At 31.6% G+C, this 24936-nt stretch overlaps 1 protein-coding gene and 1 pseudogene across 12 annotated transcripts in view; one reads left to right on the top strand and one right to left on the bottom strand.

Moving 5' to 3' along the window:
- The window catches only part of LOC105300614 (vacuolar protein sorting-associated protein 13B-like), a 361156-nt gene that overhangs the window by 273206 nt on the left and 63014 nt on the right, over positions 1-24936 (bottom strand). For all 12 annotated transcript variants that reach the window (XR_002783438.1, XR_002783439.1, XM_023538219.1 and 9 more), the window contains 8 exons: positions 20719-20975; positions 15613-15708; positions 15052-15174; positions 14434-14571; positions 13440-13527; positions 9013-9204; positions 4832-5001; positions 1842-2036 (listed from right to left, as the gene is read on the bottom strand). Coding sequence is in view for 10 of the 12 variants with exons in the window: in XM_023538219.1 (XP_023393987.1) it covers positions 1842-2036; positions 4832-5001; positions 9013-9204; positions 13440-13527; positions 14434-14571; positions 15052-15174; positions 15613-15708; positions 20719-20975 (1259 nt within the window). In the remaining 2 variants the exon portion in view is untranslated. The remainder of the gene's footprint in view (positions 1-1841; positions 2037-4831; positions 5002-9012; positions 9205-13439; positions 13528-14433; positions 14572-15051; positions 15175-15612; positions 15709-20718; positions 20976-24936) is intronic.
- On the top strand, positions 5665-5783 carry LOC111747223 (annotated as a pseudogene).

Genomic DNA, 24936 nt, shown 5'->3' with positions numbered 1-24936 from the left:
AAGTAGAATACCTTGGAAAGATTGGTGAACTGCCTAAAATTAGACCTATTTCAACAAAATAAAGCAAATATTCTTAACATTATAATTTGATATTGCTGTACCACTATTAAAAAAAAATACACTTCAGTGTATAAACTGTAGGAATGAATTAAAGAGCACAGGTATAAAATATATATCTAGCTTTCAAGAATACCTTTTGCTTCTACCCACATAACATAAAACACTGTGATCATTATAATAATGACCCTCAATGAATCACATTTCTCTGTGTCCACACCTCCCTTGTTGCAACATGATACTGTGGCTCCTCCATCAAGGGAGTGGAGTCTCCTCTATCTTCTTAAAAATAGGCTTTGCATAGACAGCTAGAAGAACGTTCTTCTACTCTATATGGTTTGAAATCAGTTAAATCTGAACATCTTAAATATATCTAGAGGTGGTCTAAAACTGATATCTTTAAATTGGTTTCTTTTTACTTTACAAATACGCAAATACTTAAGAACTTTAAAATACCAAACAATAAATATGAACCAATATAGTCAGGGGTCTATTTTGGGAGTCCTCTAATTTTATAGTACTTTACATAAAATTTAGTACATTTTTAGTACTTGTTCTTTTTTTTTCACTTTTTATTTCCCAATTCCAGCTAACACACATTATTATACCAGTTTCAGGTGTACAACATAATGATTAGACATTTACATACCCTATGAAGTGACTATCTTAATAAGGCAAGTATCCATCGGACACCATACATGATTATTACAATATCACTGACTATATTCTCTATGCCACACTTTACATCTCTGTGACTATTTTTATAACCGGCAATCTGTACTTCTTAATCCCTTTCACTTTTTTCACTCATCCTACCAATCCCTTCTCATCTAGCAACCATCGATTTATCTATATCTGTGTTTGTTTGTTTGTTTGTTTGTTCAAAAAGATATATGCATCCTTATATTCATTGCAACATTATTTAAAATAGCCAGGATATGGAAGCAACCTAAGTGTCCATCCACAGATGACAAATGGATAAAGATGTGGTACATATATAAAATATATGCAGCCATAAAAATGAATAAAATCTTGCCATTTGTGACAACATAGATGGACCTAGAGGATATTTTGCTAATTTTAGTACTTATTCTTGAATGCATCTTTGATTGGTTTCCTTTAGTCCATAAAACAGAATTGATTAGGTATATGCTATCTACACTTAGACTATACATCTATCTGGGTTTGCTTAGCAAAAACACTTATTGATCAACGTTTGAGTTTATCTTTTTGTATTACTTATACTGGGGTGTATTATTTATTTATAAAAAAAGATATGGACGAGATGAGCAAAGCTCCAATAATTTACATAATTTAAAGCAATCAGATTTTCTGTAGCATCAAGAAATTAACACAAATTCAATAAGAAGAAAGTGAGTAAAAAACAAATGTGTTAAACCCTCCTTATAAAACATTGTCTCACATAAATCATCCCCTCAAGGAAATCATGAGTCTTTTAAAGCACCATCATAAACTAAATGCTCTTTCACACTGCTTATAAATATCATCAATGACACATAAAATCTTCAAAATTATAATTATTATTATCTTACAAACATCAAGGTGTAAGTCCAAATAATTGAAGAAATGTCTTTTAAAGAGGAACTTTTATTTTTTATTCATTTTAATTGTATTGAATAATGAATATAGATAGCTATGATAGCTTATTTAAATTTCATCTTATGGAGTACTAATTCTGTGAAATTAAAACTCAATAAAAAAATAGATTTAATTCTCTCGAAGCCAACCAGATACTAATAAACAAGAAAATTCACTTTTCATACCTTAAGGTAGCAGTGTGCATAGCAATAATGAAGCAGATTATCAGAAGGCTGAGTAAGGCTGCTGACCACGTGCACCAAATGTTCAGCATACATCGGCACAGAATGTTCCAGATTAATTTTATCCACCAATATCTGAATAGATGGCAAAGGCCGAAGAGATTGGAAGTTTGCAGTATTCATGAAGTTACTTGAGTTCTGGAAAATAATAGTGTTCACTTTATATTTCAGGAGAACAATGACTGATGTGCAATGCCCACTATATAAGCTTCAGATTGGCAGAGTTTGCAATGATATCAAATCAATCTAGAAATGACGCCTTTCTATGGGACTCTTTTATCAAAACCAAATAAAAACACCTTCTACATATTTTTAAGTATGTCCCAGATTTCAAAAAATACATATTTATTGCAAAATTATCACTACCCTTTTAGCAAGCTTTTTATTTTTTCAATCAACTATAATAGTGCCACTACATGCCTCAGTGCATTGAAGGTTTTTCTTAAGCTCAATTATTACAAAAAAACTTCCTAGATATAAACTCCTTTTATCTTCTTTGCCTTTATTCACAATTAGATGCCTAAGGGACTAAGTGAACTACTCCAGACAGTTTCAAAGATACTGTAAGCAAACTTAAATTTCTGATCCATATCATATCTACTAATAATACACATGCTAAAGGCTCATGAAGTTCTAGGACTCTCAAGATAGGCTTAGCATTTTCAGTGATACAGAACCTTTCTAAGTTTCCAAACAAATGCAGGTAAAGTTTCAAGATATCCAGAGTATCAACCCTGATTAGCAAGCATCACGGCTCCTCTCAGAACTAACTTACTCCCTTAAAATGTGATACCCATAGTTCTCAAAGAGAAACAGTATAACCTATCCGGAGGTACGTGGAAAAAATGTGGGAAAAAGGAGTTTCACTGTTTTGTTTTGTCTGTCTTTCATTGTCACAATAATTAGGGAGCACTACTGGCATTTAGCAGGCATTGGCTAAAGGTGGTAAATAATAAATAATACTTCTCCAGTACGAAAAACCGAAAGTGCCATTATTGAGAAACACTGTGCCTAAAATTGACTAAACATACAATCCTGCTTTTTTGACTCATTATTAATTATAATTTTTAAACTACTACTTATTAAGCAGTTACTTTAAGTGACTGTTTTGAATTATTGAGGTATTACAGCAAAACACACAAATGTGAAGGACAGAGCACAATGAACTTTTACACCTATAATCACCACACATTTCAAGCACGTTAGAAGGTTCTTATGTCCCTCCTAAGGCAATACTGAATCCTCATCAGAGGTAGCCAATATTCACCATAGATTAGTTAGTCTGTTCTTAAACTTCCTATAAACGGAATTATACAGTATATACTAATGTCTGCCTGTTTTCATTCAACATAACATCTGTGAGATTTATCTATGTTGTTCATTCTTAGAGTTGACACTTTTATCATTATAAAGTGGTTCTCTTTATTTTCTAATAACACTTCTTGTCTTAAACTCTACATTTGCCAGTATTAAAATAGCCACACTATCTTTCTTTCGATTAGCATTTAAATGGTATATCTTTTCCACCCTTTTACTGCTAACTTGTGTCATAGTTTTCAGTTCTAGAACTTCATTTGGTTCTTCTTTTATGGTCTGAGGTTTCTTTTGAAATCTTCTACGTTTTTGCCTCTTCCTTGAACTTATTAATCACAGTTACTTTAAAGTTCATGTCTAATATTGACATATTTTAATCTTCACTGAAATTTTCCCCAGTGATATCTTTACCTAGCAACACAATAATTAATTATGAATAGCCAATAGAGAACAAATATACAAAATAAAACTACTACCTCATAATCAATTCCCTGCTATACTTCCATAAATTCTTCTTAAAGTCAGAGTTAAAATAGTTTTAAAAAATAATAAAGATAACAGATATCTTATTATGTATATGGCAAACTCAGAAAGCAATACAGTGACCTTACTGACCTTAAACAAATATTAAGCATCTAATAAGCCCTCATTAAATAGAATAACAATAGTTAATAACTGGGTTCCTAATATGTGCAAAATGGTTTATGTGCATTATCTCACTGAATATTCAAAATAATTCTAGAATCTAGGGGAACTGCTCTGTGCCAGCTTCCTGACAATCTTACACAAATCCATGCAGATCACAAAGGCAAGGCTCAACCATGGGGACACCTGAGCCTTAGCAGAACATCCTATGACACTATCAGAACAGGGGAAGACAAGTGGTCTTGTAAGGAGCTGTTAAAAAATTTCTCACTCACCTTGTCATCTTGAGGGAGCCTGGTATGAGATATTTTCTCATCGGCATCCCTCATCCAGATGAGATAAATGGGCTTTCCATCTACCCTTCTTAATAGTACAGCTGTGTGTGTGTGTGTGTGTGTGTGTGTGTGTGTGTGTGAGAGAGAGAGAGAGAGAGAGAGAGAGAGAGAGAGACAGACAGACAGACAGACAGACAGACAGACAGACATATATACCTGCTCAGCTGCAGTGTAGAATTAAATCTTTATCAACAGGGTACCCTACCATGTGTGTTCCATGTCATTTGGCCTTCTGGTTTAAGGGCTGTCCTGAAAGGGACATAGCAAGCTGATACCTTTATTGATTTACTTTACTATCTATGTAAGTAATAAACTATCTGAATATCTGGGCTTCTTGCTTCTTTACTGGTTGAATCTGTCAGCCCACTTGAAAAATATAATTTTCTTTTGTTTTTCAGAAAAGGAAAATAAGACAAGATATCATAAGGTGTCACAGCTAGTATATCGTGGTCTGACTTCCAGGCCCACGTTCTTCAACATTTCTTAAATAGCCTTAGGTTGAAAACACAATCACATTTACATTGCTTTAACTTCATAGGATAACTATATAAGCAGATATTCTTTTACTTAATCACCCTCCTCTTACAATATCATGGGACAAACAAACATGCATACATGGAAATAAATTGCAAAATATACCTTTTCTCCCATAATGACAGGCAGCAATTGATCCAGCAAGTTGAATTCAGCCATGAAAATTGTGCAAGTACATTTGAGAAGAGTAATACTTGTATGTCGAGTAGGAATATATTCCTCCAAAGATGCCATTTCTTCTGGATTCAGTATTATTTCACTTTCATCCTTAATATCTAAAATGAAATGATAAAAATTTAATAAAAATTATTTTTAGATAATTTTCTTAAATAATTAAAAAATTAACTGGTTATCCAAATTTAAGGTCAAATTCTATTTTTCCTCTTCGACAATAAACTACAAAATATTAGCTTTAATAAATTATATTACTCCATAATATAAATGTATGTCTTTGCTATCTAAAATTTTACATTTCTGATTTAAAAAATTTTTTAATTTTAAAGAAATTTCCAATCTCTTTTGTTAAAAGAATAACAGTTTTTATTAATAAAAATGCCATTGAGATAATGTAAAAGCAAGCCACAGATTAAGAGAAAATATTGCCATAGAGATATAAATAACTCCACAAAGGACTTGTACCCACAGCATATTAAAAAAAAATTTTAATCTCCTAAAACTCATTAATAAACAAATAATTCAATAGAAAAATGGTCCAAAAAGCCTTCAATAAGCAACATATAATATATCCAAATGGCAAAAAATTCTATCAAAAGCTAGTTGACATTATTAGGCATCAGATAAAGTAACAATGTGATATAACTACAGACCCACTGGAATGGCTTAAAAAAAAAAAAAAAGATTAAGAATACTAAGTGCTAGCAAATATGTAGACCAGCATCAGCAAATCCTATAAAAAAAGCCATATAGAAAATATATTTGTATACGGCCATGCTACCCTGAACAAGCCCAATCCCGTCTGATCTCAGAAGCTAAGCAGGGTTGGGCCTGGTTAGTACTTGGATGGGAGACCATCTAGGAAGACCAGGTGTTGTAGGCGTAAAAAAAAATAAAAAATATAAGGGATTGTAAACTGACAAGGTCCTTGCAATCTGTGAGGTCAACCAAAAAAAAAAAGAGAGAGAAAATATATTAGACTCTGTGGGCAGTACAGTCTCTGTTACAATTACTCAACCCTGACACTGTGGTAACAAAAGCAGCTACGGACAAAACATAACTGAATGAGCATGACCATGGTCCAATAAAACATTACTTATGGAAACTGAATTAAATTTCATATAGTTTTCATGTGTTACAAAATATGATTCTTCTTTGTGTTTTTTCCCAACTACTTAAAATGCAAAACCCATTATCAACAAAAAGTGGCAGTAAGTCATAGTTTGCCAACCCCTGATCAAATGCAACTAAAACATTCTATGTTGTTGGTAAGAGTGCAAAATAGTTCAACTGCCTGGGAAAATAGTTTGGAAATTATCTCTAAGGATGAACATATGCAATCCTTTTACCTAAGTGATTCTACCCTTAAACAGCCAACAGAAATGAGTACATATGTTGAAAAGGCATGTATTAGAATGTTTTTAGCATCAGTATCATAATAACCAAAAACCAGAAACTAACCGAATACTTATCAACAATAAAATGGATAGTCACACAATGGGATGATACTATACGGCAATGAGATTGAATCTCATAAACATAAGCTAAAGCCAGACACAGAAGAGTACACACTGTGTGATTCCATTTACATAAATTCTAAAATAAACCTAAACCTATGATGTTAGAAGGAGGGTAGTTATTTGCCGGGTCACGTATAATCAGAAGAGGGCACAAAGAGAGACTTCTGGAGTGATGTTAAGGTTCCATTTCTTGAACAGTTACATAGATATGGTTTAAGTTTTATGTGCTTTCCAATTTGTAGGTTATACTCCAATAATTAGCGACCAAAAAAAGTGGAGAACTGCTAACTACTTCACATTTAATACATATGCACTCATATTTATGGTATATGTATATACGAGCAGCTCTAGCTCTGCACAATTCTGATATGCATGGATTTCTTTAAAAATGTCATTTCCCAAAAGTACAACTCAAATATCAGTTACCACAATATTATATCTATAAATAACTGCACAACATACAATTTCGCTGCTGGTTCTTCAGTCCACGAATCATTACATAGAGATGAGCATCATGATCAGTGACCAATCATGTGATTTCTTTGAAAGTGTATCAGGTTTGGTTACTGATTACCAGTATTTGTCATTTTTAGCTCATGACAGATAACAAAGCATATAGTTGTATTGCCTCTTTGTTTACTGGTGATAAACTCACGTGATATTTTACAAAAATGGATAATTGAAATAGAACTGGCAATCAAAGATGAAAGTATACATTTCTGAGATGATTAACTTCAATAAAAGTTCATAAAAACCTCAAATAAAAATTCATGTTTTATATGAACGTATACACGTGTGTGTGTGTGTGTGTGTGTGTGTGTGATAATTCCACTGTAGAAGAGATTGCTAAGTGCAATCTCCTTTCTTCTAGGAAAAAAAAAAAAAAAACCCTCTGAATTTGAGTCAGGTATATGGACTTCTAGAAACTGTATTTTTCAGCCTCTCTTGCTGCCATGTGTATCAACATGTTACTAAGTTTTGGTCAATGGGATCACAGAGCCATGTCATTAGATAAAACTATGTACTTACCATTTGCTCTTGCCTCTACTTCCTACTGATTAAATTTACATTGTAACGGTGAGCCAACACTGATCATGTGAATAAAGTATATCTCAGATGATGTTAGAATAACAAGATAGAAGGAATTTATTTCTCTGAGATAAATATCCAGAAGTGCAGTTACTAGACTACACAGTAGATGTATATTTAGTTTTAAAAGAAACTCCCAAACTGTTTTCAGAAGTGGCTGTACCATTTTACATTCCCACCAGCAATGAATAAGTGATCCTGTTTCTTCATACCCTCTGCAACATTTGGTGGTATCGTTGTTTTTTATTTTGGCCTGTACATACCGTCCTAGCACTTATAAGAGTGCCTGGCATGGATCAGTCATTCAAGCGAGGTGCAAAAAAACAAATGCATGAATATATCGAGCACTTACTATGCACTAGGCCCACTGCTATGTGCTTTCGAATGCACTAATCTTTGGAAGTAGTCCTATTAGTGTATCCTTTAGGATAACAATATGCTATGATAAAAGTAAAATAACAGAAGCTTCAACAAAATCAGAAGCTTATTTCTCTTTCACATAACAGTCTGGGTCTAAAGGATCCAGAGCTGACGTGGTGCTACCACTCTATGGAGATGTAGTTTCTTTCTATTTTATTGCTCTGTGTACTTGGAATGCAGCTTTCATCTCAGGGTCCAAGATGGCAGCTCCAGCCCTTGCCATTATAATTTTTTTGCAGACAAAAGGAAAAGAAAAAGAAAAAAAGTATGGAATGCTCTCTTCCTTCTAAAGTCATAGCCCAGGAATTCTCAGGAGGTTCTGCACCTGTCCCCATAGCCAGAATCTAGTCTATTTGGAGCGTTTATTTTTATCATAAATATTTCTACCATAGAAATTTCTGTTACTAAAAAATAATAGGAGAATGGATACTGGGAAGACAACTTAACCACCTTTGTCATAATAATTTAACTAATTATAAACAAAGAAAAATGAAAAATCAGCAGTGTTAATTAAATTTCCTAAGGTCAATAAGTGGGGGTCAGAAGTCAAACCACAGTCTAAACCCAAAGGCTCAGTTCTTTACTATCCTTTACTCCCTTATTGTACTATTATATCCTACTCTGGAGTGATTTATTACATAAAAAAAGAAATTTTTATTTTATAAAACTGTCATAACCCTATCTTCATATCGCTGTATAGCAAATTCTTTTGTACCAGTAAGATCTAAATTTTCATGAATGTTAAATTTGTATATTTAGAGCTATTTTCATGTCTGCTCTTTAGAATATACTAACATGGAAAAAATGGTCATATTTCAAGAGTATTCACTGGAAAGAGTATCAAAAAGTTGACAATAAAATACTGACAAATACTGACAAATAAGTACTTCTGCAAATAACTTCCAAATCTTGACCTCTCCCATAATTTCCACACACAATTTTGTTCTTGAAATTAACAACTAAATACATTCAAGTCAGGTAAGCAAAATATACTAAAAAGGTAAGTCAGCAAAGTACAACAAAGCAAATTATATAAGCACTCAAATAACTGGCAAGAGATTCAAAATTAAGCCAAAAACGAACCTGGTTTTAGCCTGCTATATGGTTCATATTCGTGTTCCAAGGCACAAACAATCATTTTCAAAATTCTATGTACCGCACTGCTATCCAAGCGAAAATCAAGAGGACCAATAACAAGGCTTTTGGTAGATTTCTCCTGAACTATGCCCAAATCTTCACTTTTTCCTGAAGAAACATCTTGTTGATTTGCAGAACCTTCAAGAAGCCAAATTTTATATTAATATTTTAAGCATTAATCACTTATAAAAAGTATATATTTTAATATTACTCTGCTCTCATCTTTTCAGCTTATAGCGTAATGCCTTAAAACCAATTCTCCTTCAGCTACATACACAGAACCATGCCAATCTGTAATTTTCTCAGTAGGGATGAGAAGATATTACCACCAAAAAACAACTGATTCAAAAAAAAATATTCTTGTTATTTATTTAATATTATAAAAAAGTGCTACAAAATTGAAATGGTCATTCTCAGAAAATTATTCTCTAAAATCTAATTGCTTACATCCAATAATTCTACACCCAATACTATTATGTTGACTAGGGAAGGGAAACTCTGGAAGAAGTCGCATTTTACTACTGTTTTATCTTACAAGTTTCATTGAAAATTAGATTGTTTAAAATGACACGTTCACAGGGTACCTTGAGAGTTTTATAATTAGGACCATGGACATGAACAATAGGTATTAACGTCTTTGAACTCTTTTCCAGAGTAAAATTATCATGGCCCTCCTCCATGTTGCAGAATCCAAGTTCTTCAATCTCTTACCTGTCCACATATTGAAGGGAAACAAGGCTGTCTTCTGAAAACAAAAATCTTGGCTCTACCGACGGGTATTTCTCCTTATCTACTATGTACACTCTTTACATTAGAGATTTGGTTTTAATACATAATCCACAATTATAAAGAATATGATAATTTTTAATTCTTAAGCCATTCTGTTTACTCAAACAAAAATAGGAAAGTTAATCCTTAAAAAATGTAGGAATCAAGAATCCTTCTATTTCAGCATTCTCCTAAATTAACACCAATACTCTCCTATTGGTGTTAATCCAGAACATCCAGATTCAAAAGGGCAATGTCTCTCTCTCGTGCTTTTCCTCTATCCAATAACGAATTGTTTCAATTTTATCTCTTTCTACATCTCTAAAATCTCTCTGTTGTAGATTACATTTTCAGCTATCTACTTTGCCCATGAACATATGTGCAATAACTCCCTAAATAAAAAAGACAAATAGGTAGTAGTTATAACAATGACAAATATTTCGAATTAAATAAGAAATACTTTGATTTAGTTTTTAAAACATTTGAGTGCTTTCAAGTAGCATAACGAAAACATGATGATTGTCAGAGATGCTTATCAATATCAAGTAGTAGTAAAGGTAACGCATTCATTGAATTTTTATATGCCATTTTATGTGGGTAAAGTAATATTACATTTTTCTTTTTCTTACTTTTTACTAGTTTCTTACTGCATTTACTAGTTATTACATTAATTAGAATACTACCATGAACTTACTTAAAACACACCAATCAAATATGTTTTCAAAGTTTCAAAATTTACTACAAACTTTGTGAAATTATTAGTTTCATATGCACTTAGATATTCAGATAAAATTTAGGACACTTTTTGATAACTTGGACTATAAAAACAAATAAACAACAAGTCACAACAAATCAAGAATTTTAGATAAAATATTTCTTTAAAGTATTTAAAATTAAGCTCTTGTGAGAATTCAAAATACTTTTCTTAAGATTCTGAACTACAAAAATTTCTACAAATTTTTTGTTTCAAGTAATCCAAGAAAGAAGAAAATCTAAACATAGTAGTTATTAATGTAGAATGTATAATTAGACTAGCTGGGTTCAATTCCACTAACAGGTGTGTGATCTTGGCCGAGTTACTTAACCTATAAGGACTGGCTGTTTCCTCACCTGTAAAATGGGGATAATGTTATCTATCTTACAGGGTTGCTAGGAGGAATAAATATGCTAATACATGTAAACACTTAGAAACAGCACGTTACACCATTTAAAACCCTTCAATAAATATTAGCTATTATCGCATCACTATCATTATACTGTAAGTGAATACAGACTTGCAATGAGAAACAAACATATGAACACAGCTACCTAAAAGCATGCAAGGAATTAATGAAAACATTATTGAGTGAATGAATGAACACATTTTTAAAGTACATGTGATATTAAGTTAAATTAACAGAATTTTATTATTTTCTAAAAAAAAAAATATTTGCTTGCATAATTGAAAGATGTGTAAATGTTAATACAAAAGCAATAAAGTGATTACCACAAATCTCAGAATAACAGTTTCCTTTAGTGATAGGGGAGGAGAGAGTGATAGAAAAGGAACACACAGGCAGCTTATCAGACACTGACATGGTCCTATTTCTTGGCTTATGTGGGGAATACTAGCTCTTTTTAATTCTTTGTTATTCTGTACATAAATGTATAGAACTTTTCTGTTTGTATGTTATGACCTAAAGTTTTGTTAAAAAAAAAAAAAGTTAAGGACTAGGATATCTATAACATTGTATACTAGTCACAGAAATGGAAAATATGAACAATTCTAGTTATACTACTATCTTCTCAGACAGAAAATAATATAAGCATCCTAGCAAATGTAAATCTATCTTTTAAAAATTGCAGAATCAGCATATGTACAAATAAAATTTTCAGCACCAGGTTTTCTTTATTTGAAAGGTGAGTACTTCATACTCAACCTCCTCACAAGATACTGAATCCATAGCACGTACGCAAGACATTGTACTGAACAAGAAGAAACATACCAGCTTCCATTTGGCAACTACAACACTATAACATCGCTACCTCAATGTCCACAAGTACCTCAAAATACATCATTTCCTCTAAAAGTCTTTTCATGTCTCTATCTCTCATAGTGGTTATCACCATCCACCAACTAATTCAAGACTAAAATCTGAAAAACTATTTAAATTTTACTTTCAAATAAAGCAATGTGCAGACAGTGAGGATTTTAAGCACAGGAATTAAACCAATTTGACTGCAATATGGGTTATAGAAGGGCAAGAGGGAAGAAAGTAAAAAGCTATTCAAATCTAGAGATGACAGCAGATTGGATGAGAGTGATAACAGTGAAGATTATGAGAAGTGAATGAAGCGAAGATATATTCTAGAGATACAATTTGACAAAATATGCTGATGTACTAGACGCTAAGAGACAAAGGAGTGTGTCATGATAATTCCCAGGTTTCTGGCTTGAGCAATTAGAAGGTGATAGAACCATTTTCCAAGAGAAGACAGAAAATAGGGGAGAAGCAGTAGGCAATAGGTGGTCATGGGGATATTAATAATTCAATTTTGGATATATTCGGTTTTGAGATATTTGTGAGAAATGGAAGTGAAGATGTAAAATTGGCAGTGGATATTTAATTCTAAACCTTAAAAAAGATGTTTGGACTAAAAATACAAATATGGTTATCAACAACATATAGAAGGTACTTAATTCAAAGGAAAAGAATGAGATTTCTTCAGGGAAGAGTTTAGGAAAAGAAGTGAATCCAAGGTTTGATCAATGAGAACACCAACATTCCAAAAGAAAGAAGCAGAAAATTACTACTCTTTCCTTCTGTTTTCATCTAATAAAACTTAATGATCCTTCGAGATTAGCTCCTCTGTGAAGTCTTCAACCCCATAGACAAAGGTAGTCACCTTCTTACGCCTACTATTCTTAATTTGCTATCATTTATTTAAGTAGATAGTTGAATACTACTTAGTGGTTTCTTGAGAAATGTCTGTCTTATTTGCATTCACAGTATCTAATTTATCACCTAAAACACAGAAACTATTTTTTTTATATGAAAAATTAACCAAAAAAAATGGTGAACCTATTTCCACTAAGTTTTCAACATGAAAAAAGACTCGAATAATAAGCGTAACATCGTATACTGATGTGCACATAAAATATCAAATGGTTAAATTTTCTAAAACATAATAAAATTAGAATAAAAGATAAAATAATAAAAGACTAGGTTCCATAGTTCCTAAAAGAATTTATTTCTATTTTTCTGCTTAAAACAACAAATTCTTTTTTAAATAAAAAGATCTCTATAACCTTCAAAATGTATTTACTACAGAAATGTTTATTCTTTTTGACAACTTAATGTAATGTAAAATTTGACATATTAAAATTTTAGTATTTGATACATATGAGAATTCTAGTTGATTATACAAAATGTCTTTTCAATCAGCTTCACAAAGAAAAGATTAAAAATATCAAGAATCTAAGAAAATTAACATGACATTAAAATTCAAAAAGTAACAGAAGGTAAACCTAATGTAACAGAGTACAACCAGTCAAGGACTAATTGATTCTCATACAGATTTCTTTCTGTTGTTCGAGGAAAAGCAAACATGAAAGAAACCGGTACCTTTGCCACTGGTGTTCTCCATTGTATACAGGTAATCCATGTAGAAAGCTCCAAATCTTTGCATTCCAGCTATTTCAGTATATGTCTCCTGCCAACAAAGCAAACAGAACACACCTTGTATAGAAGAGAATTCTGAGTTTAAAATCTAATAAATATATCAAGAATCAGACACACATCCTTATATAGACTGTGTATCAACTCAAAGGATTACCAAAACCAAAACCAAAAAAAAAAAGGTTATCAAAGAATTCACTTCTAAGAAAGGTAAACTCTATTACAGAACACACAAAAAGGCATCCATAATTCTACTAAATATTTTGACCACTTTATCAATAATGTCTGGTTAATGAAGCAGGACAATGAACACTTTACCTTTATTACCATCACAGAACTGTCTAACAGAGTTAATCCTTGAATATTTCAGTGCACTTTTATGGAACAGTTAAAACACTAAAGATATACTAAAATATTTAAACACATGTTAATTATGCAGATCAAAATTAAATTCTTTACTTTTAACTATAAAAGCAAATCTGTAATGAAGAGGGTTAAAATGTAAATTATTCTATTACACTAATCTTCAGGTAACTTTTTGAATTTTTAAATTTATTCCATAAAAAATACATTAATATAATCTTATAGAAAAAATTCAAACAGTAAGATATATACATAGTAATATGTGAAATTCTTCATCTCTTCCCATAAATCCCACAATCCAAAAGTAACTGAAATTAAAAGAAATATTTCTATATGTATTCTCCATGACTACTTTAACAGTAGGGAATGGATACACACTAACTGTGGCTTCATACTAACGTAGAAACCTTTGTGAACTCTTCAAACCTCCCTAGATGTAGAAGATGGATGAAAACATTCTAAATGCCATATAAATAGCATTAAGAATATATTATTTAAGAAGATGGCAATCACAAGTATTCATATAGTGTCTACCCAAAAACAGCCTAGAAGTTGGCTCAAATATATATTCTCTGACCTTATGATGAGCTCCGTCCAAGATAAATTCTGCACGAGTACCATTATTTTCTGGGCTTCGGTAATCAAACAATGAATTTGTAAGGTATGTCAAACCTTTCATACTTAAGTTTTCACCACAAATGAAAAAACAGGCTTCCTGAAAATAAATGCAAATATTTTAAACAGGAGAAAAAACTCATTAGACCATTAAAGAAAATAAAACCTTGGTTTTCTCTCATTCGGCAGTCAATAGAAATCACTACAACTTAAACAGTCCTGTAATACAAGCAATGCTGTCTCCATTTTCACTGCCTATTTTGGCAAAGAACACTTTAAGAAACTAAAAAGGAACTCCAAGTAGCTGCCATAAACAAGAAAGAAGAAACATTTATGAATTGGAAAGTATTTGGAACTACTGTCCAGGTGTTAAATGCTACCAACTTTCTAAATTCCCTTGAGCTCCATAACTTCTTACAGGGAAAACAGCAAAGTTCTTCTCTTAAGCCAAAGATATATGTAGTCTAACAGATTTTTTGGTATGGTTAAACACTTCAATAAGCACTTCATTACCCCTACATTCTACCCACAAAAAAAAAAAAAAAAAAAAGGCGGGAAAAGGAAAAATTTTTTGACTTACGGTTTCACTTCTATTCATATTCTCTTCAAAATCTTTAACACCCATAATTCCTTTAAGGCATATGGCTCTACAACCTACAAAACCAATCTGGCAATCAAAGAAAGGCTCTCCCATCATTAGGGCCTATAAGAGGAAAGGAAACACTGGAACTAAAAACTTGAATTTCATAAAAATGTCATAGGCTCTCTTTGTAGAATTTCTAAATTAGTGGAAACATCTTTAGGAGTATGACCTTTCCAAATTTATTCTCCTCAGATCATAAACCCTATTAAAGTAAGAAACTTCTTACTTGTCCATGTATCCTCAATAACTGGTACTTCATAAACATTAATCCACAAATACATATGAGCACATACATGTTAAGTGAAAAAATGTTGCATATTACAGTAAAATCTTTGTTAAAATAATTATTTCAACCAATACTACTATTAAAATAGAAATATGAAACTATAAATGTATTTTAAACATACCACTTATGATAAAAACCTGCATTTATTAAATATTAACTTTAAGGACCATTTAAAAGATTTTACAAATATATGTTCAATGCTGAAACATTACCTCAACTGTAGTTCCTTCTTGTTCCCAACACAATATTTCTTTAGACTTTACTTTCTGAGGGCTGTAATAACTACTCTCAGCTTGCATTTCAGTGAGCTAAAAAACAGTATAAGAATATTAAGTAAGTCAAATTAGTATTAAATAGCAATAAATTGTCAATATTATAATGAATTGACGGATATGAGCCTAATTTTAAGATTCGGGAAATTTAACTATTAAGCAAGAAAACAGGTGAAACAAAAACAGCTATAACAGATTATCCATGGTATAAAGGTTGAATATGCTAGTCTAAGCTCAGAGAATTTAAATGCCACCTTATTTTTATTTAACTTTTTTCTTAATACTATTGCTTAAAAAGGTGAAAGCTATGCAGCTATAACAGTCCCATAGTCATAAAATGGTTCCTATATTCTACCAAAATTGTACATATATTTTAACTTCAATTCATTTTATATTCACTAACATATTCAATCAGATTTAGTTCAATCATTTTCAAGATTTCTCCCTATTTGTAATTTAAAAAAAAATGCTGTGAAGAAACACAAATAGATTCGACAAACTCTTTCTAGTGCTATGAAAGAAGTAGGTTCATGGGCGTTTATTTCCAAAGTGTGTGTCTCAGAGATTCATCTAATTATGCAACAAATACTTACTTGAGTGCCTGCTAGATAACAAGTACTAACCCAGATGCTGACAAAAGAAAAAAATATTCTTGCTCCCCTGAAGCTTACAACATATTATTTGTAATTATCCAAAAATTAGCTAATTTAAAATATTTTTAAAAGGTATTTTTCTAAATGCAATGTGGTATACTGGTTTAGATCACGTAATAGATAAAGGACATTATGAAATTCAATTAAAGTCTGGAATTTAACAGTAATACACTAATGCTGGCTTCCTAGTTTTGACAAATGTACCGTGAAAACATAAGAGGTTAACAATAGGGGAACAGTGTAAGAAGTATATGTGAACTTTCTGTACTATCTTTACAACTATTCCAAAATAGTTATTTTTAAAAACTGGTTTTCTGCTCATGTTTGCAATGATTCAGTGACCCTTATTCTTGTAAAATGAATATACATTCTTCAAACTTAAATGTAAAGTCAAAGATCACATTAAAATATATATGTATAACTTAGGTCAAATAGAAGTCAATGAACCAAAAGTTATGTTTTTAAGTATGACAACCTCTTTATACTGAGAATCAAGTAATAAATCTCATTTTTTTACAACAAAAAGTTTTTTATATAAGCCCTTATTTCTTGGATGCTTCCAGGACTGGTACACACATGTTGCAGTTTTCATCTACAATTCTATAATCTAAAATGCTTAAGTAAAATTGAATATTTTAAACTTGATCACCTTTCAGCTGTCTACAATTATTGCAGAGAAAAAGCAATTAATTGATTAAAAGGACTCAGACATTACAAGAACAATTTTCAACATTATATTTTAAATGTTCCTTTTAATTTGGCATGATTTTCGTTGGATTCATATCAACTGTTCAGAATGCTAATGTAGAAACATGACCTTATTTTCTGACCAAAATATAAACCACAAATTAATTCCATACATTCTTCAAATCCAAGCTCAACAATGAATTCTAATGTTTTCCTCCTAAATATCAACACATTTCCTTAGAGAAACCTAAGACATAAATGTTTCAAACTTTTAAAAAGATGTATTAACTAATGACAAATATTGCCTCAGAAGTCTATAAAATGTTTTATATATAAATGCCTATTCTGACTCAGTTTAATACAATTCTTCTCATCAATGAAGTTATTAGAAATATAGAAACATACCAGAATAATTTCAAATTTAAAATAGGCAAAAATCATCAGAAAATTCTTTACTAGCAATCCTTAACATCTTTCACCAACTTAGTTTAAAAATAACTTCCTAATTTGGGTCATGTAAAGCTGGCAATATATCGTACAATAGTTGGCAACAGCTGGCTTTTTATTATATTTAAATATTTTATTGTTTTATCATTTTAAATAATCCAGACTGATACATATTCCTTTAGCTTGATCAAAAGCAAATTAGTAAATTTCACCTAAAATTTTCTAATAAAATAAGAAAACAATTTGTTTTGGTAAAAGTGTTCAAAAATAATAAATTATGGTGTTAAAAGAGCACAGCTAATGTATACATTTGTTATTTTTTCCCAAACTTCGTGAGCAAAAAGAAAAATCTTTTAAATCAATCATGCCATGACTGAACTTCTGTTGCAACTTATTCTTTGTATTTTTCAGCTTTCGTCATATTAGAAAATGCTAAATTTTAATTAGAAAACTCCTTAAAGACTATTAAAGACTATTTTAAAATAATTTTAATCTAAATAAAAAAGAAAAAATATTTTTTATCTACCATCTGCTGTAGTTATAAATTGTAAAGTTTTACTTATTGAAAAAACTTATTTCAAGTAGTTAATAAATAATCTAAGCAAAATTAAAAACACCATGAGTGCAGAAACTTAGTTTTGTTTTGTTTCACTACTATATATCCAGTATCTAACAAGTTGCCTGGAAAAATATGTGTAATACTACCTCACAGGTTAGACACATTGAGTTTATATCCTTCAGAAAAATGCCTCCATGAAAAAAATAAAGCAAAGACAAAATTGGACGGATAAAATTGGGGGGGGGGGCGGATTTGAAAAATTTTAGAATACAGAAAGCAGATGAGATGGGTAGATGGATGGATTTATTCAACAGATATTTCTTTGTTGAATATGTACCAGGCAATTTCCAAGAGCTAGAGATACAACTAACCTTAAAAATTACCATTTACTGAGTTTGGTATACAATAAAAAGAATATCTACAATTTTCTGAAAAAGCTATTATTCCTTCATCTGTTGATGGGAATTTGGGCTGTTTTAACTTTCTGACAACTGTAAACAGTGCTTTTATTAATATTTATGTACATCTACTTGAGTACAGTTTTCAATTCTTTTGAGTATATAGCTAGGAGTAGAATAGCTGGATCATATAATTTTATGTTTAACTTATTGAGAAACCATTAAACTGTTTTCCACAGTGATTGTGCCATTTTACATTCCCACCAGTCTTCCCATCTATTTTTAACCAACTCCAACTAAGTATGATTCCACTGGTGTCAAATCACAGTTCTGGTCAAGATCATCAACAATTTCCATATTGCCCAATCCAATGATCTATTCTCACAAATGACATACTCCCTCCACTTTAAAATATGCAGGACACTTAACTCCCAGACATTCTCTACTTGTTTTTTGCCTACATCACTCACTGGTCACTTATTTTCAGTTTCCCTAGCTATTTCTTCCTCATCTTTCCAAATATTTAACATCACAGTGCCCCAGAGCCTGATCCTAGAATCACTCCTTTTTTCTATCTACACTGATTCCAGTCTTAATAAAATCATGACACTCAAATTTACAGACTCGGATCAAATTTCTAAACTTCAGATTCATAAATCCAACCAGATAGCTCTATGTGTATAGTGGGCATCTTATACTTGTCCAAAATCAAACTCCTGATATTTATTTCAAATCTAATCTCCTCACAATCCTCATTTCAGAAAATTTAGAACTCAACGCAGAAGTCATCCTTGGATCCTCTTTACTCACTTATATCTCGCAATAAAATCTATCAGTAAGTTCTGTCCTCTTGACCTTCAAAACAAATCCAAAATCCAGTTACTTTTACCACCTCCACTTGCTACCACCCTAATCCAAGCCAACATCATCTATTGCTTGAAAACTGCAATCCTTTCTGTTCTCCTTCTGCTTTTGTTCTCTTATAATCTATTTTCAACTCCGTAACCAGAGTGATGGCGGTCAAGAACATAACTCAGATCATTCTATAACTACTAAAAATCATCCAAAAACTTCCTATTGCACTCTAGATTCATGAAAAAGTCCCTAAAATGACCTACATAGTATTATAAGTATGTTCTTCTCCCAACCCCATTACCTCTCTGACTTGATTTTGCACTACACTGCCACATTTGCGCAACTACTACTACTACTAGCCCTACTACTCCTTGCTGTTCCTTGAACTTTGGGGGCTTTCATTGCTGTTCCTAGAATGTTCACTGCCACATATCTATAAAGCTTCCTCTTTCATGGATGGATCTTTGCTTAACTATTCCCCTCCTAATGGGCATACTATACCTATCTTCCTTTCCTTCCTTCTTTCCTTCCTTCCTTTCTTTCCCTTTCCTCCTTTTCTTTCTTTCATATTTATTTATAACAATTCATGTTTTAAGAACAAGGGATTTATATCCAATCTGTGGTATCTCTACAGTCACAGCAAAACCTAGCACACAGATGGTATTAACATATATTTGTTGAATGAATTAAATACTGTTCAGGAATATTACATGTGTGGTAAAACTATTATAAAAAGCCAAGGAATAAATAACCTAAAATTAAGGTTGGATTATATTCAAGGGGAAGAAAAGACAAAATACGATCAAAAAAGAACATATAAGAGGTGCCAAAGTACTAGTAATTTTATTTCTTAAAATAAAAGGGTGTCAGTTTATTATTCTTTAACCTGAAAATAACTACTGTATAATCTCTTCTGAATATATATTTTACATGTATTTGTTAAAATGAAGTGGTCAAAGTAAGTTAAACACTGCAAAAAAATAAATAGATGAGGACCTAGATAAAAAATTGGACTGTCTTAAAGAGTGAAAGAGAGGAAAGAGAGAAACTTATATAAACAACTCTTTTAAAGAAATTCAGTAATGAAAGTACAAAGATGAAACAGTAGCTGGAAGGGTACATGAATGCAAAGGAGATTTTTTATGTGCATTTCTTTTTTAATGAAAATATTAAGGCATCTTTGTATGCCAAGTTAAAGATTTAGTAGGGAAAGAAAAACTTTCCATGAAGCTGATTTAAAAAAATAAATAGAGAAGGCCTTAAGAAGATGAGATCAAAATTGAGAGAATTCAGATGAGGAGACACATATCTTTATAAAGTAAGAATTGTTAGACTGTATCTTAACCCTACTAAGGGTAAAACAAACTTTAAGCAAGACCTGTGCTCAAAATCAAAATTTAAGTATTAAGTTGAGAGAGATAAGAACAGCAAGAAAAAGAAAACCTACTTTGAAAGTCACAGTTGCCTTTGTACAATAAAATCCTATAGAAACAATAGGATCCTTCAAAGTCTGTGCTTTTTGCTGTTGCGTGGTTGACGGAGAATCAATCCCAAGGTAGTCTTCCTCACCATCATCATAACTCACAATTGCAGGCACAAAGGACCAGGCCCATGATACCCATCCCTGTGGTTGTTCATCCTCTTGCTGTGAATACAACTCTTGGCCTTTATACTGCATATCTATTCTTGTTTCATCTCCAACACCTATCATCAAAATAAAGTCATTTTAAATAAATCAAAGGGATTTAACTAAGTGGAAAATTAGGAAGGTAAATTCTATAAAAATGTATCTTGCACATCTTTCTTTCTACCTGTAAAGTATAACGACATCGTACATTGGTTATTATTATTTGAAGCCAATAATTTAACATTACCACTTTTAAGTTTCTATATGTGGTACTGTATCAATCTCCTTTCAAAGGCCACAATTAACATTATATAGGAAGTAGTTTATCATATAATTTTAAATGGATTTGATAAATACAAAGAATAAATTCATCCTTTGGCATTTTATTCATTAAACAATAATAATAATAAAAAGTACATCTCAAAAATAAGATTAAAGTGCTAAAAGAAAAAAAAGCAAAAAAAAAACAACTAACTTCTCTCGGAAATATAATATCAGAAAGATCCAAGAAAATTCATTTATTTCCTGATGCACTCAATGAAAAAAAGAGACTGGCAAGTGTTCCTTGGCAGAATGCATACCCTAAAAAAAGAATTATCCCAAAAGATGAAAGTAAATGTACAATGAAATTATTCTTACATGTAGTTGAGAAAAATAATAGTCTTGATGACTATTATTAGTGGGTAATATAAATTAGGATCTCTCCTAGTCTACAGATGAAAACTTATAGCAAAACAATTTTACTGGGTTACAAATTGGCAGACTAAGGATTTAAATTCCAACCAGTCTAACTCATTCTAGCTTTGTAAAGATAAATTCCAGCAAATTCTCTTAACATTATCCTAACGATACAAACAAGAGTCATATATTCATGGACTTTAGAGAAAAAAATTTTTTTAAAAAAATCTAGGTATAATTCACAATAGCCAAGATATGGAAACAACCAAAATGCACAATGACAGATGACTGGATAAAGAAGTTATGGTTCATATATACAATGGAACATTACTCAGCCATAAAAAAAATGAAATCCTGCCATTCCCAACGACATGGATAGACCTAGAGGTTATTATGATGAGTGAAATAAGTCAAAGAAAGATAAATACCATAAGATTTCACTTATATGCAGAATCCAAGGAATAAAAAGAACAAGCTAATCAAAAACAGACTCACGAATATAGAGGACAATCTGGAGACGGCCAGAGGGGAGTAGGGTTGGGAGACTGAGGGAAAGCTGGGAAGGATTAAAGTACAAAATAGTAGTTGATAGATGGTGACAGAGATGGGGAGCACGGTATTGCAGACAGTAGTAATGTAATGGTTATGTGTAGAGCCAGAAGGGTGATACAGAAATTGGGGGGTCATTTTAAAAACTATATAAATGTCTAACCAATGCACTGTATACTTGAAACTAATAAGAAGCTAAAAAATATACATGGTATAAGAAGCCTCCAGCAAATTCAAGCATATCTACTCTTTAGTAATAAATCTATAAATACATGCACACTATTAAATATCATCCTCACTCAGATCCACTTCTAGCTTTTCTTGCTAGAAAAACTATTTCACTTTTTTAGTCCTATGAAAGGAGACTCTTAGAGCATCCTACACTTACAGGTTACAATACATGGCCATTTACCTTCTTCCATCTGGAAAGGAAAAGACTTAATAAGTAGTAATTAGAGTACCTACAATATAGTACTAAAATATAGTACCAAGAGGCCTTAGCCATTTTACTTCAAAATAAATGATAAAAGTTGCAAATCTAGAAAATGTTCTGCATAATCTTATTATCCAGCTGTTTGAGCATAAACATTATATAAATATCTATTGAGAACTAAATAAAGCCTGTCATTAACCATCCCTAATAAGATCGCAAATTGGAGACCATTACTGAATATCATCGTGGTTTTAAGTCTGGCCACCTCAACTCAGGTTGGTTCCATAGAGCTGGACTTGACACTTCTTGCCTAACTCACTAAAACAGAAGTATTCATTCACTGCTTAATCTTTTGAAAAAAAAGAAACATCACTAAGAGAGGTCTGAGAAACCAGTCACCATAATTAATACTTAATATTAGTAAAAAAATAAGGCAGATTTTGATGAAAGATGCTTTTGAAGTTCTGAGTCTTTGTTCACTGCCTTGTAAAAGAATGAATTAGGGTCTGAAAAGAAAAAATCATCTCCTTGATCTATGGTCAGAATTTCCTAAAATATTATTTTCCTTTGAAATAGTACATTTTAACCTGGAGCCCTTTGAAAGAATTCAGGAATTCCATGAATTTCAACAGAAAAATATATGTTAATTATTTAACTAAAATGTAGCATTCTTTTAATTGTAAACTGTAACAAATCACAATCGCATCAGCAGTACCTTCAATTCTAATAAGATTATGCAGAAGTCAGTTTTAACAAATAATGACTGTGAAGCTATCTCTAAATTTCATTTACACACATTACTACTTTGAAATGAGGATAGCTATTAGATTTCCTGCCATATTTTGTTATTTAATACGTTAACATAGAAGCACATTTAAAAATATACAACAAAAAAGATAAAATATATGAAATTATGATTTAAGGACATGAGTCATGAGAGATAGGAAACAAGAGAAATGAGCTCTATGATGGACCCAGTTTATTGCCTGGAAGAAGTTTCTAAAGTCAAAGCCAAGAAAGCGGGAATCTGAGCAGACCTCAAGAGCCTACTTCGGTGAGTAGTGAGTCCAGGAAGATGAAGATGCCTAGGGTAGAGTATCAAACAAGAAAGACCTCTTGAGATCTGCAGAGGGTCCCACTCCAGTCTACAGCTGAGTATTAATCAGTTTCAAGTAAGGAAACTACAGAGGCCATGAAAAGAACCACCAGAAAGAAGCAAAGCAAACATTCCCCAAGCTTACACAGAATTGAGAATAGTTTTTGTTCCCACCAGCAAGAAAGAAAAACTTCTAATTCAGAGGGCATCAGGCAAAGTATGCAAAAAGGTAATTGTCTCAACAAAACTGGGACAAAACTGGGCTTATGCTCATGGTTGCTCTGATCTCATCTAAAAAAACCTTTAAAGCAAAATGTAAATGTATTAAATTGTTTCCAAGTAACTAAACTGTTTGCTAGAATATAAAAATATCCAGCACTCAACAGGAAATTTTCACAGTATCTGGTATCCAATTAAAAATTATTTATTGGTCATGTAAAGAAGGAAAACGTAACATGGAATGAGAAAAAATGTCAGTCAACAGACAAAGACCTAGGAATTACACAATTCACAGCAACAGTAAACGAGGACATTAAAACAGCTATATAAATAATAAGCAATACACGAGAAAGCATAAACAAAGAGAGATGACAGATATACTTTTTAAAAATCCAAACTGAACTTCTAAAGATGAAAAGTACAGTATCTGAGATGAAATATAAACTAGATGGGATTAACAAGAGATCAGATACAGAAAATTAGTAAACTTGAACAGAAACAGAAACTAACAAAAATGAAACAAAAGTAAAAAAAATAAATAAACAGAGCATCAAAGAGCTGTCGAACTTCAAGTAGTTTAATATCCATGTAATTGGAGACCCTGAAAGAAGAGAAAGGGGAACTTAAAAAGATACTTGAAGAAATAAAGTCCCAAATTTTTCTAAGTATATATGAAAACTATAAACCCACAGATCTAAAAACTTCAATGTATTCCAAGCACAAATAACATGAAAAAATAACACCAGGGCATATCAAAACTAACATGATGGAAAACTTCTGAGAATAGGTTCATAGACTTTATCAGCATGTCAAAGGAATCCATAGCACACACACACACAAAAAAAAACGATTAAGGATCTCTGGTTTAGAAAGATGAGAAAACTAATTCAGACTCCTCTGGAAGCAAATAGTAGAGTTGCTTTCTCCGTTCTTTTTAACATACAAGAAAAACCTAGTCACTTTCTTAGATCACAGAAAACAATAGTAATAAAGGAAATATTTAAAAATTATATTTCAACAATATTTAAAACTTCTGCTCAAGACACCTTTAAAAAATGAATTA

Source organism: Pteropus vampyrus, unplaced genomic scaffold, assembly GCF_000151845.1.
Source record: "Pteropus vampyrus isolate Shadow unplaced genomic scaffold, Pvam_2.0 Scaffold215, whole genome shotgun sequence".
In the NCBI taxonomy this organism is placed as follows: Eukaryota; Metazoa; Chordata; class Mammalia; order Chiroptera; family Pteropodidae; genus Pteropus; species Pteropus vampyrus.
The sequence above is the reverse complement of the archived record's forward strand: the minus strand, read 5'-3'. Positions and strand labels throughout refer to the sequence as shown.